The sequence below is a fragment of the Colossoma macropomum genome, unplaced genomic scaffold, assembly GCF_904425465.1.
Source record: "Colossoma macropomum unplaced genomic scaffold, Colossoma_macropomum, whole genome shotgun sequence".
Lineage (NCBI taxonomy): Eukaryota > Metazoa > Chordata > Actinopteri > Characiformes > Serrasalmidae > Colossoma > Colossoma macropomum.
In genome coordinates this window covers 42,616,044-42,633,088 of record NW_023494784.1, presented here as the reverse complement: position 1 = coordinate 42,633,088, position 17,045 = coordinate 42,616,044, and the positions used below count along the sequence as shown (strand labels likewise).

The following is a 17,045-nucleotide window of genomic DNA, read 5'->3' as shown; positions in this document are numbered from 1 at the left end:
ATAAAATACATATATATATGTATATGTGTGTATATATATGTATATGTATGTATATATATATATGTATATATGTATATAGCATATTATTATTACATTTGAGTGCTTGCACATATATTTTCCCTGTAAACCTTGCATCTCCAAAACGGTCTTTTTAGAAGAAGTAAAAAAAAATGTTTTCTTATTTGTGTTAATGGCCTTCCACCCAATGAATGCTGGGGATAGGCTCCAGCACTCCCACTACCCAGAAGGATAAGCGGCTTAGATGATGGATGGATGGATTGATGGATGGATGGATTTGTGTTAATGTAGCATGAATGTAGTAACAAAAATGAAATACGAGGTTTTGAACAGTGTAAGTTCTTTTTTTCTCTAAATTTTACTTTCCTACATCATTTGAAGACAAAAGCTGTTCTTTCCCTTATGTAAATATAATAGATCGATATAATAGAATATAATACAACAGAAATACTCTGAAATCACTTGGAATGAAATCTCTTTACATTATCTTACATTAAAACATAAGAACGCTTTTGTTTTTTGGGACAGCGACAATAAATGGAACATTGTTGTAATCCCACGACCTGACACTGTATAAGAACCTCTGTGTGTGTGTTGAAGTGAGAAGGTGGAAGGTAAATTGAGAACAGGAGGCCTTTTCTTATCAGCAGGAAAAGGCAGAGAACCCTTTGCCTCTTCTTGTTATCGTCCCTCGCTTCCCGCGTGATCGCATCAGCCGCAGTGCTTATAAAACAGACTTTCAGTCGCTTTTCATTTGGCCGTCATGTTCCGACAGCAATGACAGGCACGTTTTCCTATCTTTAAGGTCTGCCAGACGTGAGGGGCGTATCAACGATAGCACGTTAGCGCGGCGGCTAGTTGTTTGAGGCACTGCCGTCTCTGTTTGCGTGCAACTTCAAAGCCAGACTGATAGCAGCCCCTGAGGTGCTTGTGAGGGTTGCCGTGGCAATGCCAGTCGCAGTCTCCTACAGGATAATGGGCCCTGAATATTAGTGCGCACATAAATGGATATTTGTTGGTCGCAGTTTGGGGGGCTTCATTGAAAGGCCACTGTGTTTGGCATGAGATACGCAGCTGGAGAGATGCTTGAAGTGCCAAGTGGCTTCATATACTGGTAGGAAAAGCAGTTATGAAGGAACACAATGTGCAAGTGGGATTTGCAACTAGTTCATGGCCTTCAGGTGTTTGTTTCTCTATAAGATCTAGGGTTTAGTTTTATAAATCCATGATTTGTCAAGATACAGTACAGTGCAAAAGCCAGAGTCCATCATTCATCCAATAAATTTCAAGTGAAAATGGCTACTTAGTACAAGTTATTGATTTTTCAGGAAATATTAGATATTAGATATTAGATAACCCACTTGCATAAGGAAGGAGAAAGTCACAAGAAAAAACAAGTGAAAAAGAGAGAAAATGAGACTCCTAACAACCACCTGGAAGACCTGGTGGACACCAAAACTGCCCCCATCTGATAAACAGCACCTAAAGCTTTCATCTCTGAGAGAGAGGAGAAAATCAAGCTGCTTCAGATCTGAAAACATCCACAGGTGTTTCTGTCCATCCTTCCGCTGTGAGAAGACGACTCAGCGCTGTGGGTCTGAAAGGATGTGTAGCTGATCAAGAAGAACCTCACTGAGAAAAGGAGACGGACACATCAAACAAAGAAGCTGATCAATGGACTGACCACCCCAGAGTCCAGACCTCAACATCACTGAATGTGTTTGCGATCATTTGAATATAAGAAGCAGAAAGTGCAACCAACTTCTAAGACTGAACTTTGGGGGTGTGGAAAAATATCCCTGCAGGTTTCTTTGAGAAACTAAAAGTGAGTCTCCTGAGAAGAACAGAAGCTGTAATGAAGGTGAAGAATGCACACCAAATACTGAAAAGGTTGTTTTTCCATTAAATACATGTTTTCTGATGCTAAAAAATGACTAACTTGCACATATTGGCCATTTTTAATGAAACTTTATTTAATCATTTCAGACTTATGCATTCAATTGCACTCTCACAGCCTGTATAATCTCCACTGAAAAGCTTTAACCAATAGAATGGGATGCTCTGGAGCAGCCACACGAGCCTTAGGTCACCACGGCCAGTGCTAAGCGTCAGTTAGAGAGGTCTAAAGCCCACACTGGGCTTTGGAGAGGAAACGCTGGGTGAGCAGGTAGGAAGAAAGCTGGAGCTGCTAATTTCCAACATGGCATGTAAGCTGCATGTGAACATGGAACGTGACTGAAAACATCAGGATGATTTTCCATGGAGGATTCCGAAGTTTTGAGGGCGGAAAGCAGATAACTCAGAGACGTGGGTGTCTGGTTTGCTCCGAAGCGGAACGCGGGAGCTTCCACTGCTATGTTAAGAAGGCAAAGCGCGCAGCACGCTCCGCTAAAGCTTTTTGATAGCTCCAGCGGTTTTGAAGCAGGCGGCGTTCAGAGCACAAGCGACGACTGCTGTGTGAGGGGATGTTTCTCCTCGCGAATGTGCGCTGCTGAAGATTTGAGAAACCACACGTGGCAGCAGTCAGGCATGTGCTGAGATGTCTCACTCTATATGGGGGTTTTAATAGGTTAGCATGTAGAAATAGAGCATGTTCAGTGGAATCTTCTGAAGAACGCTTGTGACGCAAAGCTGAAACAGGATGTTTCTGTTTATTTTTTGCTTAACATTTCTAATTTTTTTCTAGGGCTACAATAACTTCCATAATCAATGGATCAAGGCTTTATAATTTAGATTCATTGATTAATTATCAGTTATCTTGCCAGTATCTAACATTAAATGTTTAACATAATCTACAATAAACCATATCCAGATAAAACAAAACCTTATCTTCTAAACAAATATTTGTAACAGTGGTCACCATGGGCTGATAGCCTTTGGCTAGTGGTGACCTTCACCCAGTTCAAAGCATTGTCTATGTGCTTCTTGTCCTGCTGTGGTGCTAATAAAGAGCACCTATTCGCAGCAGAGGCCTACCTTGTGTTTCTTCTTCTGTGGACACCACAAAATATTGAGTTGTTTATAGAAAACATTATAATCCGATACATCACTATAGTTCATCACATGAATGTATTTAACATGTGAAGGACGTGGTAGTTTGGGTCCAGCTTGTTTCACCACAAATTAAGGCCTTTATTGCTACAATGCAAAAAATAATATCTTAATAAGCAAAAACTTCTTAAATGTAGACAATAAATCTAATATTTCTCATTATAAGACTGCTGTAAGAATATTGTAAGATTATTCCACCTGTTTTAGGTGATTTTATCTAGTGAAAGTGTCTTGTTCCATTGGCAGATTAGTTTACCTGTTTTGAGAAATAATTAACATAATTTTGCACATTTCGAAATTAATGCTTAAAACAAATAAAATGATCTGCCAATGGAACAAGGCACTTTGATTTGATAAAATAACAAGTAAAATATGTCCAGAAACATGTTAAATAATCTCACAATATTCATACGACAGTATGAGAGAAATATTTGATTTATTGATTACATTTAAGACGTTTACACTTGCTGAGATATCATTTTTGCAGTGTGTGTGTATATTCTGTAAGTAATGGAGAACTTGGCCAACTAATTGACAACACAATTCTTTGGCAAATTATTGGTTTTATCAATTTTTATCACTTAAATCGCTAAATCAGCCCTACATTTTCACAGTTGTATTCGCTCATCATTGGGTCCAGGAGCAAAATAACCTGTTTTGTTTCCTTTCTTTATTGCGCTTGTAAATCAAAGGTCAAAATGTCACACATTGACTGCATGTTTTTGGACTGTGGAAGGAAACCGGAATACCCGGTTGAAACCCACGCAGACACGGGGAGAACAGACAAACTCCACACAGAAATGACCCTGGTCACCCGGCCGGGAATCGAACCCAGGCCCTTCTTGCTGTGAGGCAACAGCGCTACCCACTGCGCCACCGTGCCACCCACAAAAGCCTTATATCTCCAAAATGGTAACTTTACAGGAGAAGGAAAAAACCTACTTTACTTTTAATGAAGGTCAATGGAACCAGACTTTTTTCCAAGTCATTTGGCTGATTTCTTTTAGTCCATTCCTCACACAATTTACATACAATGTAAAGGACAACAGGTATTTTCAAATTATGTCAATAACTGAAAAACATCAAAAATGGAGATACGAGGTTTACTCTGGTACTCTATAAAAATAGACAAAAGTCTTTGACATGCTAAAACCACCTGTAACAGACATCTGGAAGGCCGAATTTTGTTTATTCTTGTCCATGTTAATAGATAACAGTGTGTCATACAGTTAATGATAAATGCTAATCTGCTTCCATAACCTGTTAGCGACATTAGCCTCATAGCTACAGCATAAAACCAACCAAACAAATTTCTGATGCCAAGTGAGTGTGTTTGGGTTTAGGTTTGGAAACCACTGTAAATTAGATGAACTTTCACTTTAAGTTGTACTTGAGGACCTGTTTTTTCCAGCACGGCGTGTTTATCAGTCTGCAGAGCTTTAGAGCTGTTCTTATCACAAATTCATGGCTGCTACATCCAACCAGACTTGGGCTCCTCTGGTTGAATTCACTGAGTTGTTTTCGTGTCTAGCAAAGTTTTGTTATGACAAAACACTGGAGCACAGACGAGACGGGGAGCTGCAGAAGCTGCTGTTGTTTTGTCTGCTTGTCAAGGCATCAGACATTTCAGTCAAGCAGCCTCATAAAGCTGAACAATGCGAGGGAACGTAGAGTGAAGCAGCAGCACCACGAATGGCGTGGAATCAGCCGCGATACGTGAAAACAAAGACTAAACTTACGACTGTGAACAAGCTGTCAACACATTTCAACAAATCTACTGAAAGTAGACGTGTGCAAATGTTTCAGCGCCCCTTGTGAAAGGACACATTTTACTGGACGAAGTGAAACGAACTGAAAATAAGTCCACATCCTTTACAGAGAACACATTTTAATGCACAGTTACTGTTCATTTGCTGAATTTAAAATACTGGGGGAAAAATCGAGAAATTTAAACCAAATTTTGCAGAAAATCGACACATTTAAGTGTGTTCTCACTTTTTGGGGAGGATGTGTCACTTATTTTCACTTAGAATATCAAGTAATCGTGCAGTTTGACCAGGATGTTCAAACTTTTGCTTGTGACTGTAAAACTGTTATCAACATCTAGTGGGTAAAGACAGAACTGTAAAGTGAAGAAAGCAATTAGTCAGTGAACGCTATTATATGATTTCTATTCTTCTACGGCCCTTTTTTCTCATTTTTCTGCCACATTTTTGTCTGCTAACTTGTCCCGCAGTTTTCCAAGTCGGGAATGTTCGTTCTGATCAGGAATGTGTGCTTGTATACAGCTTTTTGATCCGCTGAATGGCTTTAGTACAATCTTCAATAAAGTCCAAATTTTTTTCCGATGAGGTAAAAAATGTATATCAGTCTACCCACAGCCAAACTGCCCTGCACTCCTCTAGGTGTCATTTTTCATCCCTCCTTCTTCTCATAGACTACCATTCATTTTCAACAACATGTAGCTACCACTTGGCAACTAAATAAACCCCCCACTTCAACAACCACAACAATTTGGCAACCGCATGGGATAACATAGCAACTGCCTAGCAACAGCTTAGCGACTACCTGGGATACCATAGCAAGTGCAAATCAACACCTTAGCAACCACCTCGGATACCAAAGCAGCCACCTAGCAAGCACCTAGGACATCATATCAACCACCTAGCAACACCTTAGCAACCAACTGGGATACCATATCAACCACCTAGCCATATCTCAGCAACCACGCATAATTCCACAGCAACTACCTATCAACAACCTAGCAACCACATACAATATAGCAACTGCCTGGCAAGACCTTAGCAACCATTCTCAAATCGCTTCAGCTGCGCAATCACTCTGCATTTTCTTCAGGAAAAGCACTATTGTAGTTACAAAACTGCTAGAGGAGCAACAATTCACAAATCTGATAATTCGATCTGATGCAGTGGCGTCAATGCATTTTTGGATACTGGAAAAATAAGGTTTGCTTGTAAATGTGCCTCATATTAAAATGCTTATGTTTCCATTTTGGGTTTATTTGAATATATAACATTAGAAAGGTTTAAAAGGTTTTAAAAGTACAGCATTTAAGAACGGCACAGTGGAATTTCACCTGATCCATTAAGGCTTGTTTCTTAGCTGCAGACATAAACAAGTTCAGTCTTAGGAGTTGGTTGGTTTTCTGCTTCTCACAGTCCAAGTTATTCCCAACACGTTCAGTGATGCTGAGGTCTGGACTCTGGGGTGGTCAGTCCATTGTTCAGCTTCTTTGTTTGATGTGTCCGTCTCCTTTTCTCAGTGAGGTTCTTCTTGACAGCTACACATCCTTTCAGACCCACAGCGCTGAGTCGTCTTCTCACAGTGGAAGGATGGACAGATAGCAATAGTGGAGCTTTATTTTGATTGGAATGTCTTGCACAGTTGAGCCCATTTTGTCTGTATATATTTAATCATTTTTGAAACTCCCTTTTTTTCCACTTTCATTTTCTCCTTCTTTATATAAGTGGATTATCTAATTTTATCTAATCGCCTCTTAAATATCTCCTCAAAAAATAACTGAATGAATAATGAATGCTTAATGGCTTGAGTTGCACCGCTGTCAGCAGTGCTTTCATTGAGGGGAATTTATTTAAACTGGTAAACACTTCATGCAGCACTGAGGCCCTATGAGGGAATATAAGGAGCAAGGAGGATTGTGGGGAGAGGAACTGGAGCAGAGAGGATTGTGGGTAGGGGAACTGGGCAAGAACAGGAGCCATTGGTCTAAACATCCTTCAAAAAGACATCCGCACTGATTTCACTGCTAACGCTGTTGTCAGCCGGCTGGGATGGTGCCGGAGGGCGTGTGCGTGGGAGGAGACGTGATTGACGTTCGTGAGCTCTTTTCTTGTCAGAGTAACACACGCGGGACTGAGGTGTTGGTGTTGACTTACACACTTTCCTGTGGAGTGTATGTGTGCGGGGTGTGGGGGGGGGGTGAGAGATAAGAGGCTCCTCTGTGGTTTAGAAGGTGATATAATGTGAAAACCCTTGCTCTTTACCTCAGAGAGTGACACTGCTAATCTCTTATATGTGCACCAACACATAGGAAAGAGACTTTGCTGCCCTGTTGCGGCTCCACAGCAGAATCAGATTTGTAGGTAAAAATAAAATAATCCCACTTTGCAGTAAAATAAAGCTCTGCTGATCGTTCAACACAGTTTAACAATAAATGGTCTTAAACTCTGGAGTTAATGTAGAACTGCTAATTCACCCTTTAACCCTGAAGATCAGCGCTTAGACTGCTGGTCACTGTAGCAATGCAGACAACTATCTCACCTAGCTAGTAGCTAACGAAACTGCAAAGAGAAACATTTAAGATGAACATCGATTATTTGGAGACAAATGGACTTCTTTGCATTTATAATCACTCCAGCTGGTTTCCTGATAGGTTTAATCTTCAGTGAGAAACTGTCAAACACTAAAAAGTCACAAAGCTGTAGTCAGCTTCTCGCTCGCCAGCTTCTTTTTCAAATTTTCCCATTCCACCTTAAATTGTGCAGCGGTTGCATTCTAGTGCCTCATCATTTAAGGTGGAACGGGAAAATTCGAACAAGAAGCTGGCAAATGAGAAGCGACTTCAGCCTCGCAAAAAGTCGAACGTTGAGAGACATTTTACAAGAAACTCTTCTACTTTTGTAGAAAAGTTTCCTGCCAGAGATGTGAGAAAAGCAGCTATAGCTGAGCTAAAGCTTAAAGCAGAGCAAAGTAAGTCTGTGTTTTCATATGTATTATATTTTTTAGTCTATACTAGCACATCAGCACATACTGAGACATATTTACAGCCAAGATGGTAAAATGTTACTTCAATAAAATGGACATAAAATGTTGTGGCTCCCAAGGTGGATTGTTTTTTGTGGCAAGAACAAAATGGCTCTTCTTAACATTTAGGTTGCCGACCCCTGCACTATGCCGATGAGCCAAAATGTCATTACCTTCTGTGTAATATACTGTTGGTCCTCCATTTGTTGCCAAAACAGCTCTGGCTCCCAGAGGCATGGACTCTACAAGACCTCTGAAGGTGCCCTGTGGTATCTGTCTTGTAAATTGTGACGTGCAGCTGCGGCAGATCTGACGGTCCCTGACTGTGTGTCATTCCAGCACATCTCACAGATGCTTGATCGGATTGAGATCTGGGGAAACTGGAGGGCAGGCCATCACCTCGAACTCTTCATCATGTTCCTCCATTCCCAAACAGTGTGTGCAGTGTAGCTGGACACATTATCCTGCTGAAAGACGGCCACTGAAATGGTGGGATACCATTGCCAAGAAATGTCAAACGGGATTCACTACAATGTTTAGGTACGTGAGACTTGTCAAATTGACATTCACATGAATGCCTGGACCCAGGGTCTCCCAGCAGAGCATTGTCCAGACCTTCACACTCCCTCCACTGGCTTGTCTTTTTCCCACAGTGCATCCTGGTACCATTGCTTCCCCAGGTAAGTGATGCATGGAAAGAAAACGAGACACATCCAACCCTTCTATTGCTCTAAGGTCCGGTTCTGACACTGACACATTGTAGGTGCTTTCAATGATGGAGAGGGGTGTTTAAAAACTTCAGCAGCACTGCTGTGTCTGATCCACTCGCACCAGCACAACACACACTAACACACCACCACCACGTCAGTGTCACTGCATTGCTGAGAATGATCCACCACCCAAACAGTACCTGCTCTATGGGGGTCCTGACCACTGAAGAACAGGGTAAAAGGGGGCTAACAAAGTATGCAGAGAAACAGATGGACTACAGTCTGTAACTGTAGAACTACAAAGTGCTCCTATATGGTCAGTGGAGCTGATAAAATGGACAGTGAGTGTAGAAAGAAGGAGGTGTACTTAATGCTTCTTAACTACATTAAGTTACCTAATTAATGTCCAGTGTATTAGCAAATTATCTTTATTAGCATCTTAAAAGTCTTGAATGTGCTTTGAATGTAGGCTAAGCTGCACTATGGTTCTGGATTGATTCCACTCTCATTGGCTTTATTAGCCACATTGATTTTACAATGCTGGTACTCACAGTTCTATGGCCTTGTTCCACATAATGACGTATCCGGACAAGATGAAGGACTCGACGTTGACGATGTGTGTGTTTCCTCGCTCCGTTCCAACGTAAAGCCATTTGCTCTGGAACGGAAGATGGCAAAACGTGATCCTGTAAGAAAGAACAGGAGAGAAAGCATTAGCATGTTTAGAGACTGAGAGCAGAAGTGGGGCTCGTCAACTCCATTTCAAAACCTATAATTAATATTTCACCTTTAAGAAAGTAGCAGCCCATTAATTACCATTCTCTCTTTCGTGGCATATGGGTTTCAATTTTAGCCAATTACAACAATCTCATTCTACATAATTACATGCTAGTAACAAATTTTCAGGAACCTGCATGGTAATTATAAGGAACATGTTATCTTAATTTAAAACGCTGCTAGCGTGACTGGCTTTAAATTACCTGATTCAGGGCAAAACAAACAAGATTCACTATGTTACAGTTTCATTACAAATCTGACAGTGACATGTTGCAAATAAAATCACTGAATTATACACAAAATTGTCCATTTAAAAGGGTTCAGACTCTTGTTTGAAGCTTAAGCTACTTCATACTGTATTGTCCGTTACCTGGGAAATGTAGTCCACAAATACAGTTAATGTTGAGATGCAAGACAAGCAACAGCAGTATTGTGTTCTTTTTCCTCGTTAAATAGTTTATGTCATGGAAATATGAATGCAAAGAAACATTTTAAAAGAGCTTGATATGATACATAAACATTGTTAAAATTTTAAAACATTAAATCCACCGGTCCGTGCAATCCATTTATGGAAATTAAGATGCAAAAGCAGCACATTTTGAATAAGTTGTTTTTGTGATGTCACAAATCTCAACACATTTACGTATATCCGTCTATTCAGCCTACAGCAGTTTATCCCCGTCCATTCATGTTGAAGTTTGGAGTTAAGTTATTTAGCTAATGCTAATATTATCAATACATTTACTGTTTTAAACATTGACCACAGTAAAAATGCCATTGGGCCAAAGACTGAACTCTGAGGCACACCCATTAGAGTAAATTCACAGAATTTGATTGCAGACTTTCTGACTTCCTGAATTTGCTTTGATGGGTGTGCCTCGGTCCACTAACATTTTCACTGGTGTCACTAAAATCAACATTCAGTAGATTTAAGAATGGCTTCTTAATTTTACTAAAGTGCAAACTCAACATGTTTTCACCAGATATATTCATGTGATGCCCATCAATCAAAATATTAGCAAATATTAGCATAGTTTTTTTTTAGTTCTTTCACTTATACATGCAAAGGGTTCATTTCAAGCTTAAGTTACTTCATACTCTATTGTCCTTTACCTGAGAGATTTAGGCTGCAAATACAGTTAATCTTGGCAAGACAAGCAATCACGTTGGTTTTCAGAACAGATGTCTTTTACATATATCATATATATATATATATATGTTTTAAAGGGCCCATACATGGAAAACCAAATTTCCCTCACTATTTTTTAAATAAGTTTGACATAGTATGTAAACACTGTCACATTTCAAAGCATACTATTAACTCCCCAGTCCATACAGTCCAAATATGGTGCAAAACCAGCCAGATATGAGTTAATTTTTCCGATGATTTCACAAGAACCAACTCATTTACATACATATGTCTTTTTAATCTACAACCGTTTGGCCCTGCTAATGCATGCTAAAGTTATGAGTGTTTCAACAGAGCTCATTTACATATATCAGTCTTAAAGGTGCATTAACAAAGACAGCCTGTCTAATTCTAGAGGTTGAGGGTTTGTGCGGGCCAATCAAGTTCTTCCACACCAAACTATGGACCTTGCTTTGTGCACTGAGGATCAGTCATGCTGGAACAGAAAAAGTTCTACCCCAAACTGTACCCACAAAGTTGGAAGTGTACAATTGTCCAAAATGTCTTGTTCTGCTGAAGCTTTAAGATTTCCCTTCACTGGAACTAAGGGTTCTAGACCAACCCCTGAAAACAACCCCATATCATTATAGCATCATCCCTCCTCCACCAAACTTTACAGCTGGGACAATGCAGTCAGGCAGGTAATGTTCTCCCGGCATTTGCCAAACCCAGACTCATCCATCAGACTGACAGATAGAAAAGCATAATTCGTTACTCCACAGAACACGTTTCCACTGCTCCAGAGCTCAGTGGTGGTGTGCTTTACACCAGCCCAACCCCCCATCAACCCTTCCCAATACTTTTATGCATAAAGTGTCTCTTTCTGCCAACAAATATCACAATTCCAAACTAAATCAACCAAGATTTGTTCAAACTGTAGGAAGATTCTGTGATGTGTCCAGATGATATGAGGTGGAATCTGTATAGTTATGTAAAAATAATGTTTAAAATATTGGGTTGAAATGTTGTGAATTGACTTGCACTCTATATTTGCTTCAAGCCACATATAACTGCAGACATTCTTTAGAAATGTCTTTTGTTACAGCTTCCTTCCTTTCTAGAACAGTGAGGACCAAGACTTGTCACGTCATTCGCAATGTCAACAAGTTTGGCTACGCTCCGGGTCTCGTGTCAGTTGAACGTCAGTCCCACTTGGGCACGGGTGTGTGTATTTTTAGGACGCGGCAATTAATTGGAACACCATCGCCCCAAGACAAACTGAGGCTAATGAGACATGAGTGAGAAGCAACAAGACAGGAGAGAAACTTTCAGAACATAACCAATTACCTTATAAGGAAAGAATCAAGAATTAAAGGGCTTGGAAAAAACAAATTTTCTTCACTTTTTTGAAATAAGTTTGATGTATTATGTAATCACTGTTTCCAAGCACATTGTTTACTTCATATATGAAAACAATAACAGCCTGGTGTGAGTTGAGTGTTTTTGTGATGTCACAAAAACCAGCAATCTGCCTAATTGTGGGGATGTAGCTCAGGGGTAGAGCACATGCTTTGCATGTGTGAAGTCCAGGGTTCAATCCCCTGCATCTCCATGCTGAAGCTTCACAAGCCTGTCTTTTGGGGGCAGTCATGGGCTGGAGGTTAGGGAACCAGCCTTGTGACCGGAAGGTCGCTGGTTGGATCCCCTGAGCTGACACTATGTGACTGAGGTGCCCTTGAGCAAGGCACCCAACTGCTCCCCGGGTGCTGCTGATAGGGCTACCCACCGCTCCGGGCAAGTGTGCTCACTGCCCCCTAGTGTGCGTGCGTTCACTAGTGTGTATGTGGTGTTTCACTGCACGGATGGGTTAGAATGCGGAGGTGAAATTTCCCGTTGTGGGACTAATAAGGGTCACTTAATTAAACAGCTGATTACAGCTCACCCACTCATGCTGAAGTTATAAGGAGTGTTTCAGCCTGGACTGCTTTCTATGTGAGGCACAATACAGGGCGGCCAATCAGAACAGATGTATTTGCATATATCAGCCTTAAAGGAACAGCCTGACCAACTCTATCCTAAGGTTGGAAATCACTCTTTAAGGTGCATAAACCCACATAAACTGGTCCTGTGACCATTGAAGAACAGGGTAAAAGGGGGCTAACAAAGTATGCAGAGAAACAGATGGACTACAGTCTGTAACTGTAGAACTACAAAGTGCACCTATATAGTAAGTGGAGCTGATAAACATGGACAATGAGTGTAGAAACAAGGAGGTGGTTTTAATGAAGTGGCTGATTGGTGAGTGATACAAAATCAACATAAACTCTAATATTATGCATTGTATTTTCAATGTTACACACTATTGAGAAAACTCATTAATTTTTTACTTTAAATTTAACCTATTTTTTTTTCCCATACCATTGTTTCTACATTTTCATATTTCCCAAATGCCTCCCTTTCAATCTGATGAAAACATTCAGAGCAGCAGCCTCCGGCCGATGCTGGCAAAAGCATATTGCGGATGATGAGTCCTGTCGAAAGCAATCACTTCAAGAAAACAACAATGCAGTTGTGACTGCAGGGAATGTAAGGGACATTTCTAACCCACCAGCATCAGAATGTTAATGTTTCTGATTGAATCAGCCAGTCTGGTCTTCAGCCGGTCACTTCATCTGACCATCTGATGAATTTATCTGCTATTTCTGCACTGCAGATTTCCAAAACATGACACTGAGCAATCAACAAGAAATCCACTGTTATCGCTACATTCAAAACAAAGAATTAATGACCTTGACTTCAATTTATTTTCTTTGAGTTCACAATCCTACAAGTGTCATTTGTTTACCTCAAAGCACAGTGTGAAGTGCAAGCATACACTACAAACAATTTCTGAGATTTCTATATATATTTTCTCATTTCTGTTTTATACAACAGCCTGTTTCAAATTCTGAGAAAATATTTACAGTACAGGCAGATTTTGCTGCAGCAACCCCACTATTGTATGTCTACTGTAATATTACTGAACCATTATAACCACAAATAATTCATTATAACTTACAGGATAATCAATTTTACCTTAAAACTAGGCAACCAAATTAATTTTCTAAAGACGTAAAAGTGTTAATTTTGTTTTTCAGCTCTTCATTATTAAAATGTTAAAGAACTAGATGAGCTGCATTAATATCTGTGAATCAGAGTTAAAAACTAGCTAACATTAGCCTAGCTAGCTAAATCTGGCTAGCTATCTAAGAGCATGCTAGCTTGCCTAGCACATTAAATAAGTAAGTTTATTCAGAATGGTGCAATGAAGAAACAACATCCAGTGAGCGAGGTCAGCGGAGAATGGCCAGACTGGTTCAAGCTGACAGAAAAGCTGCAATTACTCAGATAACCACTCTGTACAACTGTGGTGAGCAGAAAAGCATCTCAGAATGCACAACAAGTTGAACCTTTAGGTGGATGGGCTACAACAGCAGAAGACCTTATTGGGTTCCACTTTTTTCAGCCAAACTGAAAGCTGAGGCTGCAGTGGGCACAGGCTCACCAAAACTGGACAGTTGAAGACTGGAAAAACATAGCCTGGTCTGATGAATCTCAATTTCTGCTGAGGCACTCAGATTGTCCACGGACCCAACCTGCCTTGTGTTAACAGTCCAGGCTGGTGGAGGTGGTGTAATGGGGTGGGGAATGTTTTCTTGGTACACTTTGGGCTTGTTAATACCAATCAATCATCACTTAAATGCCACAGCCTTCTCATGGCTGTGGCATTTCATGAACATGACGATAAGTCCAGTGTTCTTCAGTGGCGTTCCCAGTCAGTGGATCTGAATCCAGTAAAACACTTTTGCGATGTGGCAGAACAAGAGATTTGCAGCATGAAAGTGCATCTAAAAATCTGCAGGAATTGTTTGATGCAATCACATCAACATGGACCAGAATCTCAAACGAATGTTTCCAACATCTTGTGGAATCCACGCCACGAAGAATTGAGGCTGAGCAAAGGGAGGCCTACCCAGTATTAGTATAACATTCCTAATAAAGCGCTTGATGAATATAAATAATATTCAGAAAAGAGAATATATCACAGCAGGGTTGCCAACTGTGGTGTGGTGACTAGAGTGAGATTTTTAGGTGGATGAAATGAGACTGGAGTGCAATCCTTGCAAGCACAACACTATTTAAAACACTATTTTTTGCACCACAGCTCATAGTCATTAGCATGTAGACCCAAGGTTCTTAAAACAGCCCTCAGGCACCTCCAGCTGGTCCACATTTTTGCTCAAACACAGCTCCAGGCACCCAAACTAAGCCATTAAGGACACTGAATACCTGGTACAAGTGTTGGTTAGAGCCAAATGTATTTGGATGCAGCTGTTTTTGAACTAGTTTCTAAGTTTTCAAACAGCATCATAATAAATTTAAAGTATAACTAGCTGGATTTTCGAAGGCAGAAATAGTTAAATAGTGTTTACTGTGATTGTGTTTATTTCTAATAAAGCACTGAAAAGAACTGTCCTTTGCATTTCCAGTCAGTACAGATTGTTTTGGGTTTTATAAAGGAATTTAGAAATAAAGTGCTCAGAAGTGAGATTACTTTTTTTCCAGGAAGTATTAAATTAAGTGTTCCCATTACATATTAAAAGAAGTAATTAATAATCTGTAATGGATTACCTTTTTAAATAAAAAGCCCTATTCAAGCTGGATCAGTTTTACCAGAGGTCCGGTAATGTAATTTGCTCATGATTTGACTGGCCAATTTGTATGGGATAAAGAATCTGTGCAGTTTCGCCAAACTACCCTAAATAGCCCAGATCAAAACATCGTTATCAGGACGTTTACATCAACAGTATGTGACAGACGCCACACTTCCAAACAATACCAATACGTTGTGCAGCTAATGGTACATAGACTAGCTTTAGGCTAGTAAACTGAGTTCATTCAACTTACCTAATGTCACCCAACAAGACTGAAAATGCACTGCATTGCGAGAGGTGCTTACAAGATATTTCATTTTCCTTCTGCTTCTAAGGCTGGGTTCAGACTTGGACGGGTTGGCTTGATTAAAATGAACCCTGGTGCCATTGCTCTGTTAGTGTGGCTCGTTAGGTCAAGTGAGGACGCTAACATCTAAACCCTGGTGTGCACCAAATAAGTGGACCAAGACCCCCGAGAAGGTCGGTCTCTGTTCGATTCAAACTCTGGTGCAATTTATTTACGGTACAAATGCAATACTGACAAAAGACGTATAAATGGACCAATAACGGAATGACCCATCATCTCCTCCCTGCATAAATTCTTTGATTTGTGGAAAAGACGAGTTTCTGCTGTTTTGACACGTCCATGTGTTTTATCATCTCTTCAGAAGCTCTAAATGGGTAATTATAGAATGGATAGATTAAGTTTTAAAACAAGACTGAGGCACTTTGATGTCATTTTTAAATACTCAATGTACACGTTCGACTTCACACTGACTGTTTCACTGTTTTGGAAAAGCAGTGAGCCACTTGAGGCTGTTACAGGCATTTCACTGTGCTTTGCATTGTGCGAAACGACAATAACGCAGGGAGTCTTACTGCTTATTGCTCTAATATCACAAGACAGATAAAACAAGACATAAATAAAACCAACGAGCCCAGATAGAACAGAGAACAGCACGATTCAGAAAGTTGGACAGACATTATTGCAGTTACTGTATATCATGAAAACTGACCAATTGACCATCACCAAAAATGTGGATTTCATTGGTTATGTAATTAACGTGGGGATATAGGGAAACCGGTCAAATCAGCTCCATTTTAACTGTTGGACTTGTTTCAGATCACAAAAAGATAAAAAAACAGAAAAAGTGGAGTCATGTTGTTTATTAGCCTGCCTGGTTTTGTTATTACATTACTGTGAGGTCAGTTTGAACAGGACTACTATTACTGAGGAGGCTCTGAAATCAGTGAATTATAGAAGGAAAAAAGCGCCAGAAGTATTACCTAACGGACGTACACCCTATTAGAGCTGGATAGTTTTATCTAAGGAGGTCCGGTCATGTAATTTGAGCACGATTTGACTGGCCGATTCATACGGGACAAAAGATCTGTGTAATTTCCCCAAATTACCCCAGATAGCCTGGATCAAAACATCACTGCAAGCACATTTACAAAGGCAATATGCGACAGGCGCCACACTTCTGAACAATAACAACACGGTGAGCGGCTAAATGGCACATAGACTAGCATTAGGCTAGTGAAGTGGGTTCATTCAACTTACCAAATGATCCCAACAAGACAGAAAACGCACTGCATTTCTAGATATTAATTTTCCTTCTCCTTGTAATTCAGCCATCACTGAAAACACTGGGGATTTCAGAAGTGTTGTCATTGTCATTGGCATTATAAGTCTTGAGGATTAAGGAATTGGGTCAAAACAAGCTCCATTTTAGCTGTTAGTTTGGCTTCAGGTAAAAAAAAACAGTAAAAAATACAGATGTGATGTGGATTCAAACAGGATTACTGTTACAGAGGGAGTTTGGAGTTACAGATAAATTATATAAGGTAATTCGCTCTGGAATTATGACTTAGCAGACT

The 17,045-nt window shown here is 40.1% G+C and overlaps 1 protein-coding gene and 1 non-coding gene across 2 annotated transcripts in view; one reads left to right on the top strand and one right to left on the bottom strand.

The window, feature by feature from the left end:
* stxbp5l (syntaxin binding protein 5-like) overlaps positions 1 to 17,045 on the bottom strand; it is a 262,054-nt gene that overhangs the window by 138,707 nt on the left and 106,302 nt on the right. The window contains exon 5 of the mRNA XM_036571863.1: positions 9,116 to 9,250. Within this exon, the coding sequence (XP_036427756.1) occupies positions 9,116 to 9,250 (135 nt within the window). The remainder of the gene's footprint in view (positions 1 to 9,115; positions 9,251 to 17,045) is intronic.
* trnaa-ugc lies at positions 12,011 to 12,082 on the top strand. Its single transcript has one exon. It is a non-coding gene; the product is annotated as a tRNA-Ala (tRNA).